At 43.2% G+C, this 24,779-nt stretch overlaps 2 protein-coding genes across 6 annotated transcripts in view; both read right to left on the reverse strand.

The window, feature by feature from the left end:
• Nucleotides 1-8,803, reverse strand: part of CEP135 (centrosomal protein 135) — a 115,563-nt gene extending 106,760 nt beyond the window's left edge. For all 4 annotated transcript variants that reach the window (XM_066632146.1, XM_066632147.1, XM_066632145.1 and 1 more), the window contains exons 1-6: nt 8,691-8,803; nt 6,300-6,490; nt 4,958-5,125; nt 3,473-3,614; nt 1,866-1,950; nt 1,422-1,550 (exon numbers count right to left, since the gene is read on the reverse strand). In XM_066632146.1, coding sequence (XP_066488243.1) covers nt 1,422-1,550; nt 1,866-1,950; nt 3,473-3,614; nt 4,958-5,125; nt 6,300-6,490; nt 8,691-8,803 — 828 coding nt within the window. The remainder of the gene's footprint in view (nt 1-1,421; nt 1,551-1,865; nt 1,951-3,472; nt 3,615-4,957; nt 5,126-6,299; nt 6,491-8,690) is intronic.
• A 4,972-nt stretch (nt 8,804-13,775) lies between these two features.
• Nucleotides 13,776-24,779, reverse strand: part of EXOC1 (exocyst complex component 1) — a 34,897-nt gene continuing 23,893 nt past the window's right edge. For both annotated transcript variants that reach the window (XM_066632524.1, XM_066632523.1), the window contains 8 exons: nt 21,415-21,578; nt 20,828-20,938; nt 20,669-20,745; nt 18,888-19,116; nt 16,890-17,073; nt 16,117-16,316; nt 15,534-15,728; nt 13,776-14,400 (listed from right to left, as the gene is read on the reverse strand). In XM_066632524.1, the coding sequence (XP_066488621.1) occupies nt 14,248-14,400; nt 15,534-15,728; nt 16,117-16,316; nt 16,890-17,073; nt 18,888-19,116; nt 20,669-20,745; nt 20,828-20,938; nt 21,415-21,578 (1,313 nt within the window). In that variant the 3' untranslated portion in view covers nt 13,776-14,247. The remainder of the gene's footprint in view (nt 14,401-15,533; nt 15,729-16,116; nt 16,317-16,889; nt 17,074-18,887; nt 19,117-20,668; nt 20,746-20,827; nt 20,939-21,414; nt 21,579-24,779) is intronic.

The following is a 24,779-nucleotide window of genomic DNA, read 5'->3' on the forward strand; positions in this document are numbered from 1 at the left end:
ACGCCAATCGAGCAAAGACTTATAACCGGTAAACTGCTGCTTCCCGTGTTGTGCCGATGCCGTATGGCGAAGTTGGAGTGTCCTCTCCAGTGCGCGAAGCCTGGGTAAAGAAGGTATGGAGGATAGGCTGTTACCCATGCAGCAAATCCCCCCTCTCCACGTCGCTGGAATGGTCCAATGGAAAGGCAGAAGCCAATACGGTTGGTTCCAGCGGCGTCGCAGGAGTTGCCAGAACGTGACTGTGTTCAGCCATGAACTGCCTAAGGGACTCCGGCTCCTGATTTTGCCTTGAGGTTGACTCCTGAAGCCTTTTCCACAACTGGATGTAGCCACAAGGCAGTGGAGGTTTGAGGTCAGAGTTTCCTTCTCTTAGATGAGCTGCCTTCCTAGGCTGACGAGTCCCATCTACCCGGTATTTCAAGAGTAAGACGTGCTTAAGACGACCCATCAAGGCACACAGTAAGACGACCCATCCCTTGATCAAGGGACAATAAGTAAGACGACCCATCAAGGGACACAGGAAGTTGACTTAATCCGTGCGAGACCCTTGCTCCGTCTAGCTCCACCCGGTTGACACCGATTGGCAGCAACTCTCCAGGAATTTTTCTCTGCCCTCCCTGGAGACGCTGCCAGGGATTGAGACAGGGACCCTCTGCGTGAAAAACAAGGGCCCTGCCACAAAAGAAGGGCCTCTCCCCAAAAGGCTCTCTTGCATTCAACCAACACTTCAGGTTACTAGTGAGAATTCAGAGTGAACTGTTTGTCCTCAGAGCTGGAATTCCTCGCTGAGGAAGAATACACGTAAGAAATGCATCACTAAAACTGATGCGCTGAACCTTTTTTTTTTTTTTTACAAAATTGCAATGGGGGAGGGGCTGACTTAGATCTAAACCATGATGCATGTGGGAGGGTGTGTGATCTGGATTAGCCCCCTAATCCAATTAGCAAGTTATACCCAATTACATATTTAATGTGACATCTAGTTTGGCCCTTATGACCAGCATTAAGGCTTTTCACCAAAACTACTATCACTTTATTAATGTGCTAGAACACAGCACATATGGAAAAGAAGAACAAAGGTATGAGCATGCATGGGCTATGACCCAAACAAGCCTTGTGTACAAAGTACTTGATACTGTAGTCAGAACATTCTTGCAATGTTCTTAAAGTGGCTCTAATGTTGAAATACACCATCCATCTTTAAAAAGGCAACTCATCTCTTCAGCTAGCAGAAGGAAAAACTACAAAGCACGTCAGGATACTACAAGCAGTTCTCTTGTAAACTGCAATTTTGGTTTGAAAATATGGATTGTGTTCCAAGTGATTCTGGAGTTGTGACACTTCATAAAAGCCCTTTCTGGGTCTGGGGAATCTTACAAAGGATTCTACAGACAAAACTAAAGGAGACTTAAGTGTGCTACCTGCAAATTTAAGTGAGCTATGATTTTCTCACTACTTCTGGTTCTGGCTTCTAAAGATATGACATCATGAGAGCGGCCGCCATCCAGTGCTAGTGCTAAACGTTCAATCTCATTGTCTCGCAGCTCAACCTTTAGAGACAAAAATAAAAGTTTTTAAGACAATGGGCCAATGGGCCTTTCAAGTTCATTAAAGCCACAAAGACTGGCACAAACCAGGGCAGTTTCATATAACAGCAATGAGCTGAAGGAAAAATTTCCTTGATAAGAGTGCAAATTTTAATGGCTGTAATTTCGTTGCCAATGGCAGGATTCCAAGGTAGCTGTAGTAAAGCAAACCATTACTGGATTTATCCTGAACACTGACAGAATATTGACAGTTCCCAGCATTATATTACTATGAATACGCTTCTTCGACATTACAAATGTTAAATATTTTTATCCTACCTGTTTGCTGTAGTTTTTCACTCCACGTTCAGCTATCTCTAGCTTTTCCTGAAGGTCAGCCACTTCCAGCTGCAGCTCATGAATTCTGAAATATATTTTATTTGGATAGTTTCATTCAGGAATTCTTGATTTGGTAAGTCACGATAATTGACCAAAAATCAGAAAGTTAATTTCATGCATTTAAAGATATCAATACGAAAACTAAATAAAAACGAACATAATGCTTCATACACTAACAAAACATACAATCATGCGTACAGTACAGTGGGCCCTCCTTATCCACAGGCTTGGCACCCACGGATTTGAATATCCGTGGATGCAGAGCCCACAGCTTGAGGGCCTCAGAGGACCTCCCAGATGCAATTGGAAGTGCCTCCCAGTTGTGACTGGGAGGTATTCTGAGATGTGGGGAGGCGGCACATGACATGTGCCTCAGAAGGCCTCCCAGATGCTTCTGAAAGGAAATTCTGGTTTGCTGTCAAGGTTCCTGCATGGATTTCATTATCTGCAGAATTTGGTATCCGTAGGGGGCCCAGGATCAGATTCCCCACTGATACCAAGGGCCCACTGTATTCACTATGTACAATGCACTCTTAAGCTTACTGTTATAACATGGGATAAAACAACTTAATATCAAGAAATGTACATATCTTTCATCACTTGTTATACAATTACAATGAAGAAGCACAAAGTAATGAACTACCTTAATCCTAAAAAAAAATGTATATTCAATTTTTATACATTCCTCTAATTCGTTGGGGCTGCAATCTGATACACACTTCTGTGAGAGGGGCAGCCCAATCCTACCTAAATCCCTGCACCAACACAGCTTCCACTGTAACCCTCCGGGAATTTTTGGCTGTTGGAAATCTCCCCGGGATAAGGGGACATGTGTCCCCTTGCCCAGGCTTAAGCTCCAGCAGTTGTAAGGGGGGCAACTCAAACCAGCACCAGCTCAATTACTGGTGGAGGTCCGCGTTGCTCCATGAAGGTGAATCAGGCCAAGGAAAGGACTCAGGATTTGGCATATGCCGCTGTCACCAATGCCATCCCATCCCAGGCCTGATCTGCCCTCATCCCTGCCCATCACTGCCCCACTGTCCACCCTGTTGCACATTCCCCCCACCCCACCACCCTCTAACCCCCTATGTGGACGTATCTGCTCCGGTGGGTGTCTGGGTGCCTGCTGGTGTATGGGAATCTGTTGGGGGCTCCCTACGGGCAGGCCTGTAGTGTGCTTCAGTGAAGGCTGCTTGGCAAAAGCTGTAAAAGCAGCCTCTGCTGGTAAACACTAGTTACACTGGTGGGGGATGAGGTGAGGTTTGGGCTTTAAGTTCTACTGAACTCAATGAGTCTTACTTCCAAGTAGACATGTACATATAGTAAGTCACTTTAAGACAGAATGAAAATTTCAATTCCTTACAAAGGTTCTCTCAAAATAATTCTTTTTGCAAGCTGAAGAATTACTCCAATCTATTTTCTACCAGTGGAAGAAGGAAGGAAGGGTTGGAGAATACTTGTATTTAATTCTCTCTCATACAGCAAGAGGAAGGGACATGTCAAAACAGCACTACTAATGGTTTCACGGTATTAAAAGCTACTGTCACCTGTTGTCAGCCACCTCAAGAAGATCTGCAATGTACGGGTCATCTGGTTGAGGAACTGGATAAGTACTGATTTCCGAGGGAGGTACTGGTTGATCTATCTGCATACGCTGGCGCCTGAACGGAATATTTCTTTTCCTACCACCTACAAAGACAACTAGGTATAACTGAAATAGAACATGCTCCTTTTCGTCTATATAGAAAAACTGCAGGGTGTCAACTGATTCTGAAGTGCAACTTTTAAATATAAATAAGAAAAACATCTCATTCTTTCTTCTGTTATTGGTTACTAATTATATAACCAGTAACCTAAAGTTACATTTGTAACACTACAACATTTGATGATATGTGAATGAAACATTAATAACTTAAACAAATTCTGTTTGGTATACTGATATAAAACTACAGTACATTAAAGCAATCTTAATATATGTATCAACGTAATGGCTTTGCTATGGAAGGAAGAAGTGCAATTCCTTAATATCTTGGGTTTCTTTAAAGGCAACCAACGATTCCAAAGCATATTTACTAGGGAGTAAATCCCATTGAACTCAGGCACAATAACTTCTGAGTAAACAGACTTACAATGAAACCCTACATAAACTGAACATATGTGCTTGAGAGAGAAATACATGCAAGATGACAAAGGTTAGTACTGAAGGATCACATGGAGCCAAGGAAAAAAGGAAGGCAGAAGGAGGTCCATCATTGCCATCTCCAGTTTCTACTAGGCATAGACTGAGACCCCCGTTCACAGAGGTTATATTAACATTAGCAGCTCTGTGAGACAAGCTGCTGAAAAAGGAAGCCAGGACGCAAAGATCCTACAGCTGCAACTATCTCTTTAAATGACAACTGTGCCCCCTCTTCTCTCATTACAGTGGCATAGCCCCAGCCACTTCCTGAAGGGTAAAGGCAGGATATAAATATCTTAAACAAATAAATCAGTACATGAGTTAGTGTTCAGATGTTATTTCCTTGTATATTTTAACTTTCCCACAGAGGTAAATGCTTCACATATGGTGCCCTATGACTACAGAATAATGAAAATGCTTCAGTTTGAGGGCTCAGGGACAAATGAATAAACACTTAAAGTCTAAAAGATTGTGCTACAGATGCTAAGTATGTGTCCCAATCTGTCAGTTCCTTCTCTGAACCATTATTCCAATGGTCACACAGAGCTCCCTTACACCAGCATGGGATTGTTTATTAACTTTAACTGACAGGCTGAAAAGGGACACATATGTAAAAGTAACCTCTCTTCACTAAAGTGAAGATAATATGTTTAGCCAAAGGGTCTCCATATGCATGGTAGTGCTGGATCAGTGGTCTTGGCTCAGATCTCATTCCCAGTGACAGGTGCTAAACCCTATCTAAAATCAAAGATATTAAACAATCACAACTTACTGCAGGACTATGGCCCTACTAAGTGGAGAAGCAGCAAAATGGAGTGATGAGTAAAGTGTAGCACATAATCTTGCGCTGTACCTGGGGTCTGAACCACTGCTTGCAAATTTTTTTCTTGAAGCTGTTGGATTTTTTCAGTCTTGGCTTTGTTTTCTTTCTCCAATGCTCTGATTTTATGTGTATACTGGTTATTTAGAAATTTCATATCAGCAGTCTCATGTTCAGTTTTCCTCAACGTAGCTTTGAGATCTTGAAGGAGAAAAAACTCAATAGCATTCTATTTTATTGAATAATGCTTGGAAAGAAGATCACTTTTTTCTTTCTCCGAGTATACCCATGCACTGAAAGTCTCAATTTTATCAGTGCATACTTTTTAAAATTAATTTTAATTTTTAAAAATTTCTTTTTAACAGAAAATCCTGATTTTCTATATAACAAGACACTGGCTAGGATTGTACACCTCTGCCATTCTGTTCTTTTCCATCTGCATGTCTCCAGTAGCATCTTGGCCAAGGTGTGGCTTGAATGTGTGAGTGTGACTGACACATGCCATTGAAGAGCAAAGACACTAGTAGATAAAACAGCACACTTCTGGGTTTGGCATCTGCTTAGCCACTCTTTTGACTTTGGCAGAGGAAAGATACTGGGGAAAGATACCTGCATTTTCTATCCTTGAACCACTAAAGTAGGGGTTGGACTAATCAAAACTCCATAAAAGGAGTTAATACAATCCTATGCATGTCTTTGCAGAAGTAAGTCCCACTCAGTTCAAAGAGACTTACTCCCAGGTGTCTACAAGATTGCAGCCCAAGTCACTTGAATTCATGTATGTCTTCATTCAAGCACTGACAACAGTTACCAGTACACTACTGACAATCCCTCCAGATCCCCCTGAAGGTGAACAAGGAAACTGCATCAAAACAAGTATTTTTCTCAGTAAGGCTCATGTCTAGAAGTCATGTTGGGTTTTTGCTGCTTTCATTTGCCTCTAACTCAATTTTCTTTATATCAAAGTGCAAGTGACTGTTTTTGTTTGTTTTATCACTATCCTTTTCCCTTTGTTTATAAAACATTTGCTATTTTTACAAGTTGCTTGCCCATAGCAAAACATGAGCACCTCTGAAACTCAGTAACAGGATAGAGAGCAGAACACCCCACCATGCTTGGAAAGAGAAAGGTACAGTTAAACTGCACCCAGCTTCAGAGGCACTCAGGAACTCACCAAATCAACCACCAGCTTGAACCTCAGGATGGGGACTCATCCTTGACCTTGCATGAGGTCTGAAGCAAGAGGAATGCCCTGAAGCAAATTTGATGTCAGATATAAAACATCATGAGATCAAGGAAGTCACAAGTTTTGGATGGCTACTAAGGCAACCAATTCTACCTATGAGAAAACAAATCGTATTTTTTAAAACATTACCTTTCACTTGATGTTCTAAATTCTCCTTCAGTTTTAAAACCTCTAAATGTAGTTCATTATTTTCACGTGTAAGCCTAGCATTTTCTTCTCGATAAGGTTCCAGGACAACATCAAAGTTGCTGAATTCTTTTTCAATTTTTCCAGCAGACAGTTTTGTACTCCTAAGGCTCTCTGTTGTATGAACAAGGTCACTAAAACACAAGGACAACAGAGAAAACAGATTTCAGAGATGAATTCTGAAATGACAAAAACTAGTTTCCTTTAAGCACCCTGCTTCAAATATCACTAGTCCAGATCTACATATGTTGGTTGGACTCACTAGCCAGTCATAGTTTGTGGTTGCTACTGACTTTCTCCTCTTCCAAGACCTCTGTATGAGCAAAAAATTCAGGGAAGAGGAGAGGCATCTTTCATACCATAATAAGTTCTTGAGCAGTATGAGGGCCCAATCCTATCCAACTTTCCAGCACCAATGCAGTCTAGAGGTAAGGAAAAAATGCCCCCTGACCTTAAGGAGACCTCCATGACTGGCACCCCAACTTCAGGATGCAGTTTGCATGACTGCATCAGCGCTGGAAAGTTGGATAGGATTGGGTCCTGAGTCTGCTCTAAACTTCAGCCTGACAAGTTGCTGTAACAGAGAGGTATATGACAGAGAGGTATGTGCTGCTGAGCAAACCTGTGGTGACCTGGCTCAGCACTTTTCCAAATTATGTTCTTGGAACCCTCAATGAGAAGCACAGAAATGAAAGACAGCTTCCCCTAATATTGGAGAAAAGGGGGAGCATTGTTTGTGTTCCACTGGACACACGCTTTTTGCAAACCTGCTGGTGCACCATGTGAATGGAGCACACAATGGAATACAGCTCAGAATTTTCAGCAGCGCAGAAGTTGCATGACATGCAAAGGTTCCTCTGCATACAAGTTAACAAGGAGAGACAGAAGATTTGAAAACCACTTGCTCTTGTAAACTTCACATAGATTGTGTCCAAAAATGTGTTAGAACTTAATTTTAAAATAGATGAAATGTTCCATTTCTCTACATCCTAAAGACAATTAAGAACGTAAGAACAGCCCTGCTGGATCAGGCCAAAGGCCCATCTAGTCCAGCTTCCTGTATCTCACAGTGGCCCACCAAATGCCTCAGGGAACACACCAGATAACAAGAGACCTGCATCCTGGTGCACTCCCTTGAATCTGGCATTCTGACATAGCCCATTTCTAAAATCCGCACATATCCATTATGGCTTTTTCCTCCACATACCCATAATGGATTTTTCCTCCAGAAACTTGTCCAATCCCCTTTTAAAGGCATCTAGGCCAGATGCCATCACCATATGCTGTGGCAAGGAGTTCTACAGACCAACTACACGCTTTATGTAGCAACTGTAGTCTTAACCTCACTTACATAGGAAAGGCTCCACAAAAATCAATGGCACTGCTCGCAAATGTTGCAAAAAGACTGAAGGAGAGGGACTGAGTAGGCAAACAGCATTTCCTCTTCTCAAATTAAATTGCATTTTGTGGTTGATAGTTTGCTAACTCCCCCCCCCCCCAAAAAAAAGTAAACTGAAAAACCATGGGTGCACACAAGAGAATTTAGAAAATAAAAAGAAATATTTCCATTTAGAAATAAAAAGAAAAAATCTACTTCTTGGTGATAGATACCAAGAATAACAGCTGTAACAGCAAAGAGGTTGTTCTCCTATCCAATTATATGTATTCTGTTTTATCAACTACACTAATAATGTGAATGTTAATGTTTTCAGAGAGAGATTCCATACTTCAGGTCTGGAAGCTACACCCTCTAACCTAGAACTCTGCCCACACACTACAATTCGGGAAAGTGACTCTCTTATTTGAAAGTGAGAGAAAGGTTCTCTAGTATACAATACTCTCATTTTTTCATGTGTTTGAATGGCAAGGGTTGAATTTTGAAATTCAGAAGTGCCAAGGTTGAATCTCCGTGTAAATTATGACCCACCTTGGTGAAAATTATAAGCACATAATTTATAATTTAAGGCAACATATCTTGTTGCCTTAACGCTTCTGTCACAGCAGCATGCCAGGCAGAATTTTTCTGAGCACTGCACTTGGTCCGACATTCTAAGTACTTATTGATGCAGTTAGTTCTAAACAGGTTTTAAAAAGAATATCACAATGAATGAATGAATATGTTGAAGCAGTCTCTTTAAACTGTACTTCTGTATAAATCTGAAATATTTACTTTAGTAAAACCATTTCAATGGTATTGGTATTGGCAACCTTCAGTCTCGAAAGACTATGGCAAGACATTTCACAAAAAGATGAATTGCACTAGTGTTAACCAAACAGCATAGACAACTCCAACAGAGAATATAAATGTTTTTGCTATTCCTTTTGTTTCTATACCTAAAAAGCTTTTCCACCAAAGGTAAACTTTCCACTCCCAGTGGCTGTCGATAGCCCAGCTGATCCAGTCGCTTCCTCAGATTAATGAACTTACGCTCCACAGCTGTACTCATTGTGAAGACGTTTTAAATGATTTTTGCTTAAAAACAGGGATCTGAAAATGATTAAAAATAGAGATTTTAATATGCATCTTAACAACATGAACCCTTGTTTTCTAGACTCTGGTCAAATTCTGCCCAGGGATGTGATGAGAGTGGCATTCTGCTGGTTTGGACTCTACTTTTTATCCAGAGAACGTGTGACATGGAAGACTGGGCAGAGAGATGGGGTATGGGAACAAATTGGAGACTCACTGCCTTCTCATATCAGGCTCAGGAACTAAACACCCAATCATACTCACTTCTTAAATAAGACAGAGTCTGGATATCACATTCATGAAAGCTAGGCCAGAACAACCCAATCCAAACTGGAGTAGCAATGTCTACATGCATGAAGTGGGAGGATAAATACTGCATGTATTAAATGGGTACAGTTGTTAGAGGACATAAGCAAAATAATCACGGTAAGAGAGACTAGAAAGATCTACCTGCTGAGTAGAGCAAGTAGTTCCCAAACTTTTCTGACCTGCAGCTCTCTTGCCCTACTGGGCCATTGTCCGTGGTTCCCCATTAGGGCTATAATCCTATACACCAGTGATTCTCACACTTTTAGCACCAGGACCCACTTTTTAGAATAAGAATCTGTCAGGACCCATGAAGTGATGTCATGACCAGAAGTGACATCATCAAGCAGGGAAATTTTTAACAATCCTACACTGTAATCCTACCCACACTTACCCAGGAGTAAAAAGGATAAACATAGTAGCCTATTCAAAGTACAGATCTGTCACATTTCCCCAAATGCAGTCACATACCATGGTAGCATCAAGTCACATGTATTAAAAATAAAATATTAAAATGAATGGGGACCCACCTGAAATTGACTTGTGACCCACCTAGTGGGTCCCGACCCACAGTTTGAGAAACACTGCTATACACTATATAGGGTGGTAGGTTTTTTGCAACAAGCTCCCCTGGCTGGTTTCTGCGGCTCCCTGGGGAGCCACAGCCCAGTTTGGGAACCTCTGTATTAAGGGCACTGGGAGACCTTAGGCTAACCACTGTTTTCAGAATAATCTCCCTCACAGGCTCTTGTAAGGTTATGAATTGGGACAAAGACATAAGGAGAGCCCTGCTGAATCCAGCCAAAGACCCATTTAGTCCAGCATCCTGTATTTTACAGCAGCCCACCAGATACCTCAGGGAGCACACAAGACCTGTATCCTGGTGCCCTCCCTTGCACCTGGCATTCTGAGGTAGCCTATTTTTAAAACCAGGTGGTTGCACATACCCATCACGGCTTCTACTTTGTGATGGACTTTTCCTCCAGAAATCTGTCCAATCCCCTCTTAGAGGCATCCAGACCAAACACCATCAGCACATCCTGTGGCAAGAAGTTCCACAGACTAATTACAAGAGATGTGCCACTCCCTTGCACTTGGCATTCTGAGGTAGCCTACTTCTAGGACCAGGAGGTTGCACATGCCACCCATCGTGCCTTGTGGCCTGGAACGGATTTTTCCTCTGTCCAATCCCCTTTTGGGCATCTTTGCCAGGCACCACCACCACGTCCTGTGGCAGGGAGTTCCACAGACACCACGCAGCACCAAGGAATCCGAGTGGGATGACAAACAGCAGGGCTTTGGGAGGGGGTTGCCTCTGCAGCAAGAGCTACAAAGGACAAGGAGCCAGGCCTTGGGGTGGTGGCGTAGCTGGAGGGGGCGGAGCACTCCCATATGGCTCCGTTTTGCCCCCCCCCCGCCGGGAATGGCTCCGAAGGGAGGGCCCCTCGCCCACCTCCCTGCAGGCTGAGTGCTCCGCCCCCTCCAGCTACGCCACCGCCTTGGGGGGGAGGAAGAAGCAGAGACACGGTGGGGGCTCAAGAGTGACTTGGGTGAGCAAGGATTACCTGGAAGGCGGGGAGCAAAGGGTTAAAGGGGGCGGGCGTGGTTGCCCCGGGAGACGGGGGGCCAGAGGTGAAGGGACGGCTCAGGGCAGCCTCTGGCAGAGACCGCCGTCAGCGCGCGCAGGCAGCGGGGACAACCGGCTCCCGAGCCCTCCCGGCCACCGTCGTCAGTGTCGCCATGGAAACGGGCCCTCACGGCCTCTCACCCCTGAGAGCGTTGGCCCTGCCCGGCTCTCCCCCTCAGGACCGCCGCTCACAGGGCTCGAGGACGGCTCTGCCTCGGCCTGCCCCCTCCCTCTGGCAGCGGAAAGCGAGCGGATGGGCCGAGCCGGCCGTTTGAAAATGGCGCGCGCAGCCTCGGCCACTTCCGTCCAGTGTCGTCGCCGCCGTCGCCTAGCCAACCGTCACCAAACGCGAGCGCTCGGAGCCCCCCGCAGAGCTGGGCTCCCTCCGTCACAGCGGCCCCTGCTGGTGGCGAGCGAGAACTGCGCAGGCGCGGCGGTCCCGCCTCTCTCTCGCCCTCCCGCCAATCAGGAAAAGGGACGCGCTTCTGGGTCTGAAAGCTGCAGACACAAGGAGGGTGAGACAGTCCAGGAGGGTTCCTGCAGGAGGCTCTTAGCTGCCTCAGGCTGGGCTGGATGCCTGGAACATGCTTCAGGTGGGAGGGCTGCAGTGCTTTTTTTGTAAAAGAAAAGGTGCAGGAACTCACAACTTGTTAATCTTTTATTTATTTATTTATTAAACCATTTTTTATTGGAGAAATAAAATATTTTTATGTGCTTCCCCCCTAAAGATGAACTTACTTCTGAGTAGACATGCATAGGATTGGGCTGTCAATCTCCACATCCTCTTCGCCCTAGCTACTTTTTCTACATGGGGAAAAATACTGTACAGGTGCACTTGTAGCATGTAGTATGTAGTGTGGCACTATTTCGAGGAGAGGAAGCAGTGAATAGATTCCGAAAAATGGCTTACATGAGTTCCATGTAGTAAAATTACTCTAAGCAACTGTGGGAGTAAGAATAAAAAAGGAATTCTTACACGAGAGGGGTCCTTAGGTGCACATACGTAGAAACAGCTACGTTTGCAAACAAGGGATTAAATATGGTCTAATTCAGGTATTATTAGACCATATTATTATTATTATTATTATTATTAAACTTTATTTACATGCCGCCCTTCTCCCCAAAGGGACCCAGGGCGGCTCACAACATATTAAAAACAAATTAAAAACATAATTTAACCACAAATAAAAACATATTAAAAACACATTAACATATACCCATAAAAACCATAGTCAGATAAAAAGTCAGATAAAAAGAGCAAAACGTAGCAAATCAGAGGAATCAGGCCTGTAAAAATACTAAAAAGATACAGAAAAGATGTTTAAAAAGGCCATGCACTCAGAAGGCTTCTTTAAACAAAAATGTCTTCAGGCCTCGCAGAAAAGTCTCAAGAATCTCTTGAGGTATCAGAATACTCTGTTTCTTTGGGAAGGCGCTTGGCATGCAATTGTATGTTCTCTGCTGCCCTGAGCAGCTGCTGTGCATTGCTGGAGAGGAGCTGCAAATGCTGGCTGGCAGAGGGCATGCTTGGGGAAGGATGAGGAGGATCTCTGGCAAGGCTGGACAGCACGTTGTACACACGTAGAATCCCTTTTCACCTGCCCTTAGCATGTGAAAACGGATGCGGGCCCAATCCTGTGCCTGTCTACTCAGAAGTCAGTCCCATTAGAGGCAGTGGGGCTTCCATCCAGGAAAATGTGGAGAGGACTGCAGCCTCAGAGCCCCTCCTCTGTCTGTCTCCTCAGAAGTCAGTCCCACTAGAGGCAGTGGGGCTTCCTCCCAGGAAGGTGTGGAGAGGACTGCAGCCTCAGAGGCCCTCCTCTGCCTGTCTACTCAGGCTGCAAGGCTATGACACTTTCCTGGGAGTAAGCCCCATTGAACACAATGGAACTTACTTCTGAGTAGACATGCATAGGCTTGGGCTCTCAGGCTGCAAGGCTATGCACTCTTTCCCAGGAGCAAGCCCCATTGAGCACAATGAGACTTCTGAGTAGACACGCCTAGGCTCATGCTGCAGATTGGCACGGGGCTGCACCAGCCAGCTTCCTTCCCCTCCTCCTCCACCAAGCCAGTACCTGGGCATTCCGTGGGTGCCGCAGCCCGTCTCCCTGGCTGGCCGTCTGTCTGTCCTCCTCCTCGGTGTCGGCGCATGTCCCCCGCGCTGTCCTTGGAAGCTGTGCAGGGAAGCAGAGCGCGGGGGGGGAAGGGAGGATGGCTGGGCTCAGGCGAGAGCTTGGAGATGGGGGCAGGAGGGGGTCGTTGTGCAGTCAGGCAGAGGCCATACGCCTGCCCACCCTGCACCCCCCAGCACCCACCCAGCCAATGCCTCTGTTTTGTTCCCCCCCGAATGCCTCCGAAGGGGAGGGGCCCCTGAAAAAAGTTGCCAGAACTCCATCCCCCCGCGTTCCATTAGAAAAAAAAGCCCTGGAGGGCTGTATAAAAAATTCAGCTGCTGAAGGGGGTTCATGGCCAGAAGTGACATCATCAAGTGATGTCATCAACCTGGGAGTCATGTCCTGGCTAGAAGTTTCAGGATGCAGCAGGTTCAGGCTGCCCTTCACCTCAAATCTACTGCTTGCCTCCAGCCTATCATAGGCAGAGTTGCATCAATCTGTTTCTCATTTCCTAAAAGCAAGCAGGAAGCAGGTCATCCACTTTCCAGTGATCAACCTGCAAATCCAGGTATACCACAGGGAAGCAGGAACTCTCCCAACTCTCTGACAGTGAAATCAAAGCAGACTGAGAGCTATTTATTCCCAGTTTTCAATGGCTTGCTATGCTCTATCATAAATATGGTAAACTGAGCAAATGTAAAGTTACTGACCTTGGAATTTTGAAGTGTTCCTGTTACCAAGGAAACCACCAGCTACTTTATGTCAATTAGTAAAAAGTACGCTAAAAACCACACAGACAGTACAGTCTCTAGTTCTCTCATTTGGAAAGTGGAGGGGAATTTTTCCTTTGTTAAATACCCAGGTACACCTAACAAATTCCCTCATGAGATAAACAAGCAATGTTTTGTAAACATCAATTTTAATTAAGATCAAAAGAATTACAGCCACACAGTCATGTAAATTGATTCTCAAAAACATGCGTTTGGATGTTCCATTGATCCATATATTAACAAACTTTAATGCAAAAAAAAAAACAACCCAGCCTTTTACATTAATTTCAGTATTTAATTTCTAGGAGCTACAGGAGATTAAGGAAAGCAGATGGGTTTATGCCTAATGTACTAGAAATATACAGAGCCAACATATCAAAATGCAAAATAAAACTAATGGGCTTAAGTTACATGTGAAAATGTATGTTTTAACACTGTGTTTATCCAGTAAGAAAGTGGTACTTCTGCTTAGACCATCTGTTGGTATGCGTGAATATCATTAAATATCCTTATCATAATACCTTCTCAAAATAAGAAGTCTTCAGTGTCAAAGACTTTTCCCAGCAAATGTGTTAGCTTATCTTGCTTTGTCCCTTGGTAGATATTAGTGGGACTGTGCAATACTGGAGAAGTAGTCCAAGATGTCCTGGATGGTGAATTCCATGGTTATTCCAGCTCCCGGATAGCAACGTGCTATTAAACCTTCAAAGTGCTTGTACTGCCGTATGAACTCATCTTGCATAGAATGCCATACCACCTAGAAGGAAGAAAAAATGATTTTATTTACTAAAGATATTTGTACCTTGCCTTTCCCCCTTCTCATTACGAAGGCATTTAACGTGGCTTACAGTGATTTAAAATACAGTATAAAAACAATTTAAAACAGAAAACAAGCACAATTACACATAAAAGTGCAGTAAACACACTAAATAATATCCATGAACAGATGCATCACACTCCCCTTCTCAAAGGTCTTTGTCCTTCACATGTAAGACATGTACCCTAATAGGTCTGAACCATCTGGAGAGAGATCTGGAGTCCACATCACATCATGGTTTTTCTGTTGAATTTGGCATCACTGGGGTGAAATACTGTGAATGAGGCAGGAAAATGAATGACATGAAAGTAGCAATATTTTCCTGTTTCATTCACAATGTTTCACTCCAATGAAGAGACAAACTAAAGTCAACTGAAAAACCATTTACATAGCACAGTGGGCCCTCTGACTCCATGGGTCCTGCATCTGTGGATTTAACCAACAGTGGATCACAAATATTCTGCATGTGGGGGTGCTTACACATGGATGTGTGTAGGGACATGCCAACCCTTACTGTGCAATCATAGGTGGGCAGGCACCTCATCTTTGTGACCTGAGCAGCATTGCAGCCTCTGCTTTTTGGGATGGCTAAAAGTTTCCAGCTTGTTCTCCCTTTCTTGCTGTTCTCTGCTGCTGCTCCCTGCATAAAGGTGGGTGGGTGATTGGCACACACACCCCAGATGGGCTCTCAGTCCCAGTGGGACACCTGGAAGAGGCTGGCAAAGGTGACCTCTCCATACCTGAAGGAAGAAACCCAAGGAGATGGCTGCTTGCTACTGGGACAGCCATGAGCTTAGCTGCTCTTGATCTCCTCCATTCCTCCCCTCACCCTGCTTGGCTAATGGAGATGTTTTTTGGAGTAAAGGGGGAGGGAAAAAAGGGACAAGGATTGGAGGAACCGGGGAAGGGAGGTTGTCATATGCAAGAGGAGCTTGGACTTGAGCATCCATGGATTTTGGTATCTGTGTAAGGACCCAGAACCAATCCCCTGCAGATATAGAGGACCCACTGTATTAGCCCATTCTGTAGAAGAGACTGAGGAAGCAATCTCATCCTGACATCTATTATATTACCTGGAGAAGGTTTTCTTCTTCACAAAGGTGTTTATCCACCTTCTTATAGAGATTGTCCAACCCCTTTTTCACTTCCTTGCCAGGATACTCCTTTATAACTTTTCTTAGCTCTTGTTTATTGAACGCCAGCTGATAGCCCACTTCCTCTTCTCTCACACCTTGCGCCACACGGGCTTCAATGCCTTCAAAGAAGTGCTGAAATAAAACATAATGCATTGCCAAAATTCACAAACAGGCAACTCAGGTACTCAGCCTCAAGCATTCAACATATTAAGCTTGCTTCTATATATGAAACATGTGCTGAAGCCCAGCTATTTTGTGAAATCAATAGAAGTTACAAGGCTCAACAAGTTCAACCAACAGAAGTTACAAGGCTCTACTCAATGGCACACTGGCCAGAATGCCACATGTTATTTGCCTGTGCCTTAGTGATGAATCCCACACACTGTATGCATCCTATGCAGTTGTTTCTACTGCCATGTAAGAATCACAACACTTTCAATGATCAGATATTGTTATGACACAACTAGCAACAGCACTGCGTCAGTGATCACACACACACATATATATATATACTTATTACATTTAATTTCTCAAGTGGCTGTCCCAAGGAGTAGATGACATAAGACTGCAGATGATCTGTGTATTTCTGCTTAGCTTCCTTTTTCTCAGCCTCCAGACATGAGATTTTCAACCGAGATAGTGTTGCAAAGATATGGTGAAAGTTCTCCATCATGACCACATCCCGGGGTGTCTTTTGACTCTCATTTGCTACTTTCTCCACTAAAAAAAAACCCGAAGACATCAATTGCAGCAAGAGAACTACTGATTCTACACACTAACTTATCAATTCCTAAAAAAAAATTATTTAGTAAACAAATCATGAGGCAATACCTATGTGATTTCAAAGCTTTAAAAGGGTTTCTGGGGAAAGAAATAAGATAACCCAGTTGAAATAGTGGAGAAGGCTGCATTTATAAGTTTACAAAAAGAAATGGGACAGTCTCATAGAGTTCAGTCGGAAAGCTAAGCACACACTTAATATTGCAGATCATACACAGACTTTTTTGCTTGATGACCTGCTCAAATAATAGTGTGCAATTCTGTCCTTAAATTGGAAAATACTTATAGATGCTTTTACTAATAAAGACATATACAATCACCAGCCAGTAAACTAATACAGTATGATACATATTCATTAAACACCACCACTTTTTAAAATACACATGACAAGTCAAAGTAAACCAATTTTGGTTTTATAAGGTGTGTTTCAAGTCCACTTCACCAACAGGATGAAAAGTTATTTGTATAGGATACAGGGAAACATAGATTTTCTGATCATGATAAGGGTCGTACCATTAGTGAAAACACCTCTAATAAGTTTTAGGTAAGCTTTATCTAGATCTCCTCTACGTTCAGCATTTTTAAATATAGATTCAGCAAGTGCCGCAAACTCTTCAAATTCAGCCACAAAGGGAAGAATTCCAACTTTACTTTTCTTGGATATCTTTACATCTTCCATCTGTTTTATTTGGTTGCTCTAAAAGAAAAAAGCAAAGAAGTTAGACCACTGTATTTCACTTTAAACTTCCAGTGGAATGAATAGCATGTACAGGTGGGGCCTCCGTATCTGCGGATCTGGCTCAACATGGGTCCCCAGACTCAGGGCCCCACCTGAACTCTCCAAAGGTGATCAGAGCTATGCTCCAGTCACATCCAGAGGGCTTTCTGAAGCCCTAAGAGGCCGCGCACATCTGCCCATGGTCTCTGCAAGCTTCAGAATGGCCCAATGAAGCAAAAACTGTTTTCTGAGGGCTTTTCCTGGGCCTCACAATGCCTTAAAAGGCATTAAAAACATCACTTCTGGATTCCCTTGTGAAACTGGAAGTAGCGTTTTTTTGCCTCTATGGGCCATTCTGAAGCCTGCAGAAGCAGGAGACGCCGCAGATGTGACTCTGGATGTGTCTGGAGCACAGCTCTGATTGCCTTTGGAGGGCATAAGCGACCAAAAATCGTGGATTTGCTTATCCACAATTTTTGGTATTTGCAGGTGAGTCCGAAAACAGATACACTGCAGATACCAAGGCCCCACCCTTTGAACTGGCTGAAAAGGGTAGAGGGACAGACAGATAAAACAGATGGCCCCAACTTGTAATCAGCTATAAGGCTGCACGCTTGCCTAGTTGTTTAATTCTGACTAGCAGAAGTTTAAGCAAAGAACTATTGGAAGGCAACATGGTTTAAGAGCCCTCTTGTGCTCATCTTCCAAGGTGGCAGTGGTAGATTCTTTGCATTTAGCATTCTGTGCTATTGATATTCCTGCAGGTAGAAACTTAAGCAATTCAGGGAATCTGAATGATAGCTTCACATCCTTTATCCAGATACCTGAACCACACATCTCCAATTCTTCTATAAAGTAGGATGATTTATCCAACTCAGACTTTAATATGCTTTATGTACTATTCTCTTTGTCTGCCTTTCCACTGAGAAATACCGACAAACTTCTCACTTAGTTCAAGACAAGAAAGTTCACGCTGCAGTTAGATTGGTCTTAGTTTTCAGAGGCTTTTAACCTAAAAAGTTGAATTAAGAGTCTTTGTTTGTGAAATATATTCAATATGTACTTTTTAGCTTTCTATTCAGAGGTCATATTTTTTCCCCCACAGTAGAACCTATAGATCTAACATTCAGTATTCTCTCCCATTTCAAAGACAGATACTAAGTTTAACTGTACATCACAGAGGCCCTATTAGGCTGGTATTGAGAAATAGATAAAAAAAAATCAGTGTATGATGGGACTGCAAAATTGTGCCCAATCAGCCTGTGAACCCCCATGCATTTGCTGCAATGCCAAAATTACTTGTAAGGACACAGATTAACTATATAGTATTTCAACCCCACTAATTTTGAGGGGGAAGAAATACAAGTTATCGGCGTATACAAGTAAGAATCTACAAAACATTCAGATGCTGTAGCCCAAGGGTGTCAAACTCATTTCATACAGTGGGCCGTATAGCATTCATGATGCCTGCTGAGGGCCGAAAGTGATGTCATAAACATGTCATAATCAGAAATAAGCACTTTTTCTCACTTAAAAACTCACTAGCTGCAAATGACAGACAATATGCAAGATATAGGAGAACCAAATTATCATAAGGGCTGCTCTTCAGCACTGCTCAGCAGTAGAGAGCCCAAGGGTCGGATGAAGAGCTTCTGTGGGCTGCATCTGGCCCCCAGGCCTTATGATTGACACCTCTATAGCCAATGCACAGAGATTGTCTTTTACCCAGTTTACCAAACAAATATGCAGACCCCAAAGAACTCAATTATGTAAGCTGATAAAAAAAAACTTACAATGCATTTGTCAAAGTTCCTTTTTACAGTCACTAAAACATTTCCAAGTGTTGTGCTGAGGAATGAAGTCGGATCCACATTTTGTGCTGTCCATACATGGTGACTCATTTTCACCAGCATATAAAGTGAATTAAAGCTATCAATCTTGTCCCCCAGAGCAATAAGGTTATTCAGTTCGGGCTCAACACAGCGAAATATTTTTATCATCATCTGCCTGATCATGTAATTCCTACAAAATACAGAGAGTGGATAACACAATGAACATAGATTAGAATTAGTAAAGTACTGAAATTATTTATGCATTAAGAAAAAAACTTAATTTAGAGTTAATTTTCATTTGCAGGTAGTAATTAACCTCCTTCCTTCCAGTACAGTGGTCTTTTTCTACTTAATGCTAAATAAGATGCAGCCCAGGTATAGAGCATTCAGCTTTTAGAAAAGCAACTCTCATATGCTACCATCCAAAGAACTTCTGCATTGTCTATCATTTCTGCAATACTTACAGTTCCAAAACTTTCAAATTTCTCCTTCATTGTTCCTGCAATGCTGCTGTGAAGGAAGTTGCTTTTCCTACTTACAGGGAGGGGACTGTAGCTCAGTGCTAGAGCACATGCCTTACACACGGAAAGAACATAAGAACAGCCCCGCTGGATCAGGCCATAGACCCATCTAGTCCAGTTTCCTGTATCTCACAGTGGCCCACCAAATGCCCCAGGGAGCACACCAGATAACAAGAGACCTGCATCCTGGTGCCCTCCCTTGCATCTGACAAAGCCCATTTCTAAAATCAGGAGGTTCCACATACACATCATGTCTTGTAGCCCGTAATGGATTTTTCCTCCAGAAGTTTGTCCAATCCCCTTTTAAAGGCATCTAGGTCAGATGCCATCACATCCTATGGCAAGGAGTTCCACAGACCAACCACACGCTGAGTAAAGAAATATTTTCTTTTGTCTGTCCTAACTCGCCCAACACTCAATTTCAGTGGATGTCCCCTGGTTCTGGTGTTATGTGAAATTGTAAAGAGCATGTCTCTATCCACTCTATCCTTCCCGTGGATAACTTTGTATGTCTCAATCATGTCCCCCCTCAGGTGCCTCTTTTCTAAGCTGAAGAGTCCTAGTCGCTCTCTTTTGCACTTTTCCATTTCCACTATGTCCTTTTTGAGATGTGGTGACCAGAACTGGACACAATACTCCAGGTGTGGCCCTACCATAGATACCAAAGTTCAATCTCAGATGGCTGCAGGCAGGGCAGGGAAAGATGGATTCTTTTCTGAAACCTTCCTGTTGCTCAATATATTACACCAAAAGTCTGACTCAGCATAGGGCAGCTTCCTATGATCTTCAACTGTGGGCTAGGGGAGGGCCAGCTCTCAGATATCTGATCCTAATACAGGTGGGGCCTCCATATCTGCAGATTTTGCATCTGTGGATCTGGCTCAATGCGGGCCCTCTGGACCCGCGCGGAACCAGACTTGGCCCCACTTGAGCCCTATGTTGTGATGTGCGGAGGTAGGAAAGCCTACTTTTGCGCACTTTTTAGTATTTAAGAGCACTTAAACTGGAATCCTGGCTGGCATCCGCGGAGAGTAAAATCTGCAGATGCCAGGTCCATGGATGCTGGGGTCCCGCTGTACACTAAACATGTTTGCAACTGCAGGAACCAATATTTTGTTAATTACCAAACAATGAGCATTCACTTTGGGGCTGACAGTTTATTAAAAATACTTGCATTTTTGTATGCTTAGAAATCAGCAATGATAAAACATCAGAACGTACTCTGAAGGAAGTGCCTGTGGGCCACCAGTATTGTGTGCCCTTGATAAAGTTCCTCCATCCACCTCCTCTTGGTCACCCTGAAAAAAATTTAAAGGCCATTTCAGAGCTATAACAATGCCTCTATATTTAAAAAGTTAATAATCTTTAAAATAGCCATACCACTGTTGTTCCTGGTATGCTGAGATGTTGTTGAAGTTTGAAGAATTTACTAATGAAGTCTTGTTCTGCCAAGCACAGGGGCTCCAGTTCACTTAAGACTTGTTCAAAAATCTACAAAATGCAAGATAAACACTTAAAATAAAAAACCCACCACAGTTGCATTAAATGCAGAAAAACACTCAAAACCACTCATGGGACAGGGAAGGGGAGAGATTTTGCAACGTTTATAACTGGCTGAAATAAAGGATTTCTTGCTAAAGGCAGACTAGATGGCCTTGTGTGTCCCCTTCCATGGCTTCTTCTCATGCTGCAGAGATAATATCAGAAGCCTCAGGACACTGGAAAGAAGCACACAATGAAGTTCCTTCCCACAACAGTGCTGTCCCAGTTGCTCTCCCAAGCAGCCCATGATTTCCAACATTATCTAAGCTGACAAGAGAAAGCCATGCATGCCACAGTAGCTCCCATATAATGGTGATAGGGTCACCGCCCTTTCTCTTCTCCCACAAGCACTTACAGCTTCCAACACTTCCTGAGAATTTGGGAACTGCAGGGATATGGTATTAACTTGCGTTCTAATGTTTTACCTTATCAAACTTAGTTCTATCAGCCACATCAAGGTCAGATGCAGACATGTTTCCCATATCCAGCAACGAGGATGACTGTGACCTGCGATTTCCTGAACTCTGAACTGAGAGTTTGTTTAGACTAGAAGTTGAACCTGTCAGTTTTCCAGAACTGCCATGAAGACCTATGATATAATAAAAACCATGTAAGAAGCTATCCTAGATGGAATATCTTACATTGCTAAGCAATAAGTATTACATATTCAAGTTAGTATTTTTCCCTCTACCTAATATTATCCTCAGTACTTCCCCCATGAAGTCAGTAGACTGCTGTTAATGACCTCAGTTCACTTTGGTAAAGTCACATGGAAGAAACTGGTTTAGGAACAAACACTTAATGACAGACACCTGGGACCAGCAATACAAGAAATACCATAGGACCAATAACACTCCAGAAAAAGAACACAGATAGAAAGGCCAGATGCATTTGTAGGGGCATCTTCTAGAAGCAAAGCAGAACAAAGGCAAAAAGTTACTATTTTCTTTTTGAAAAAAGTAAATAGTAGCAAACACCTGCTGAAAGACAAGGACAATCCTCCATTGTAGAGGTATCTTTCAGTACAAGTGTTTCACCTGCAGGCTACCTTCACAGATACATAGACTTTATCTGCCAATGAAGAACTTCCTTAGCTCAGAGTGCCCCGGGACCACTGACCTTTGACTGTGCACAGATATTTATACACCTACTGTGGTTTTCCCACTTGTTTCTCCCTCTTCCATTTCAGCTGCACAAAGCTCAAAAGCATATGTTTATGCAAATACACTGCTTCTGTATAGTTAGAACCCATGATGTCGCATTTTTCTGTGAGAATTTAAAAGTAAAAAATTCTGACTTGGATCCTAAGAATGGTGAGCAGAGTTTGCTTGGATAACAAGTCTTTCCCTGCCTCACCTTCTCCTGTACTGCAGCCCCTTCACCCATTGAAAAGCTGTTCCAGAAGGCCTGGAAGCCCTCTGGAACAGTGTTTGTGGTGACAAAGAAAGCTGCAACGGGAGGAGAGAAATTGGTGAGAATCAAGAGACCAACCCACTCACGCCAAGCACCATTCAATCCAAACTCATTTCTTGAAAAGGTAGATATGGATGGTTTCAAGCAACTACCTGCACATAATGGCACCTTAGGCACTAATCCGGTAGCACCTCCAGTCTCATGGAGAGCTGGTCACTGTAGCCTCCAGCCATGCAGCACTGATGACTGTGGCCACTAGCCTGCAACCAAGCAGCTTCATGATAATGCTCAATGCATGATCAATACATGGTGGAGGTTACAGATGGCAATGCCTATGCAGGTGGAGATGCCATGGGATATATGTAAACAGCCACCAGGCCACAAAGCTTAGAACTGCAGAAGGTGGTTATCCCTGTTCTAAGTGGTAATTTGAAACAATCCTTTGCCTCTCTCCAAAACAGGCAAAACACTATTACAATTAGAAGTGAGAAGTCAGACGGACAAAGCCTGGGGATGGGATATGCTAGTGCTATATAAATCATAAGTTTACTACCAACTTTCTGGAAGCTGTTAAAAGACTATTAGGTGCAAATGGCTGTGCAAACTATGCAGGCTAACATCACAGCTGCATTTGAACTTCACGTGAATGTTTTACCACTGAGGATACTCTTAGATTGCAGTTGTACAGGAGGGCAGGAATTACACAGCGCAAGCAACTCCTAAACCAGAACAACATCCTCTGATAGTGCTATCTATAATCCCCATAATGGGCTTGAAAAACAGTGGTTTTCAATGTAGATCTGGCAGGGAGTCACAATGAACTGAACCACTCTTAAGTTGTGAGAACTTAGAGACTGGATGCCTATCTAGCCTCCAAAACTATTCTGTGCAGACAAGCCTTACTGAAATGTAGTAGCAACACATTTCCACTGCATTTAGTCTGTAGTTTAAGATCCCATACAGGGTTCAATTGTCATGTTTTGCTCCTCTCTCAGCTAAAAATTCATATTGCTGGTAGCACACAAAAATCTGTGCAAAAAGATTGTGTCCAACAGTTCTGATGTTAATAGGTTTTGCCATGACAGTTACTTTTTACAGAGACAAGAAGGCACTGGCAATAACCACTTAAAGCGCTAGTCATACTCACTCTCGGTTTCCTGTTTGACAGCACTTTCTTTTCGAGGCAGTGTAGCTGGGATGGATTAGGTTGCAAGCATCAAAGACAAAGACAAGTTAAAAATGCATATTGCACAAACCATGCACGAGATGCAAGTTAAGCACTAGCTGGAAAAAACATGCAGAAAACTATGAGAAGCAAGTAACTACAGTTGCAAACATACATAGCTGGGGAAGTACAAATTCGGAATATTTAACTATATAGAAACATGCTAAGTTTTGGTAGTCCATTTCAGTTTTTGTTCAGGGGAAGAAACGGCAAGAAAAAACCAACCTTGTGGTTGTGAGCCCTAATTATATAGGCTGTGAACCCTAAATATACAGGATGCTCTATTTTGTCAAATAGAGCATCCTGTGTACTCCAGGAGGCTCCTTCTTGCCATAGGCAAGATGCTTAACTGCCCAATATGGTTGCCGCATGAAAACTGGACAGATATGCCCCAAGATCCCATACAACAGAAATTGTTCAGAGGAGCAAGAGATCACTATTTTCTTACATCCAGTAATGCAGAAAGGTCTTGCAAACATTTTTCATATATATATAACACTACTGAAACAGGGCAATTTACATTTGTACATAAAATTAAATCTAAAACTCCAAATCTGGCAAGTTGAGTATCATCTAACCACTGGCAACTTCTATACATTTCAAAAACATACACATCTTTCCACTTGTCACACAGAATTATATGAAATGCTTTCAAAATTGCCAATCTGTCAGCTTGAGTTCTGAGGGAAGCAGAACCACAGCTTACATGTTGGTTCAGGGAGCAGGTGTAGAGGGATGATTCAGCAGAATCAGCAAGGACCTGGGACAGGCACACCCTGGGTGTGACCAAGCCAATACTTTTTGGCTGAGCCGACTACATAAGCTTAGTCTGCTGGAGCCTCAAGTGCAGCAGCAGGGGAGTTGATGGAGTAACTGTTAGACTGCTGCCAGTGACTGAAGAGGCTGGATACTGTATGTATATGATATTACTGACTTATGGACTGAACCTTTGACTGTGTATTATTGGAACTGATTTGGACTTGTTATACTGGAACTGACTGCTCTCTGTGCTGACTCTTGGACTGATTACTGACTACTCTGAATGTGATATCCTTTGCTCAATACAACTGCTGAAAGTACTCTGCTGTATTTGATGTGTTTTCTTGAAACCTGCTCACATTGGGACAAGACTGGGAACCTACACCATTCTTC

Source organism: Tiliqua scincoides, chromosome 6, assembly GCF_035046505.1.
Source record: "Tiliqua scincoides isolate rTilSci1 chromosome 6, rTilSci1.hap2, whole genome shotgun sequence".
NCBI classification, from domain to species: Eukaryota; Metazoa; Chordata; class Lepidosauria; order Squamata; family Scincidae; genus Tiliqua; species Tiliqua scincoides.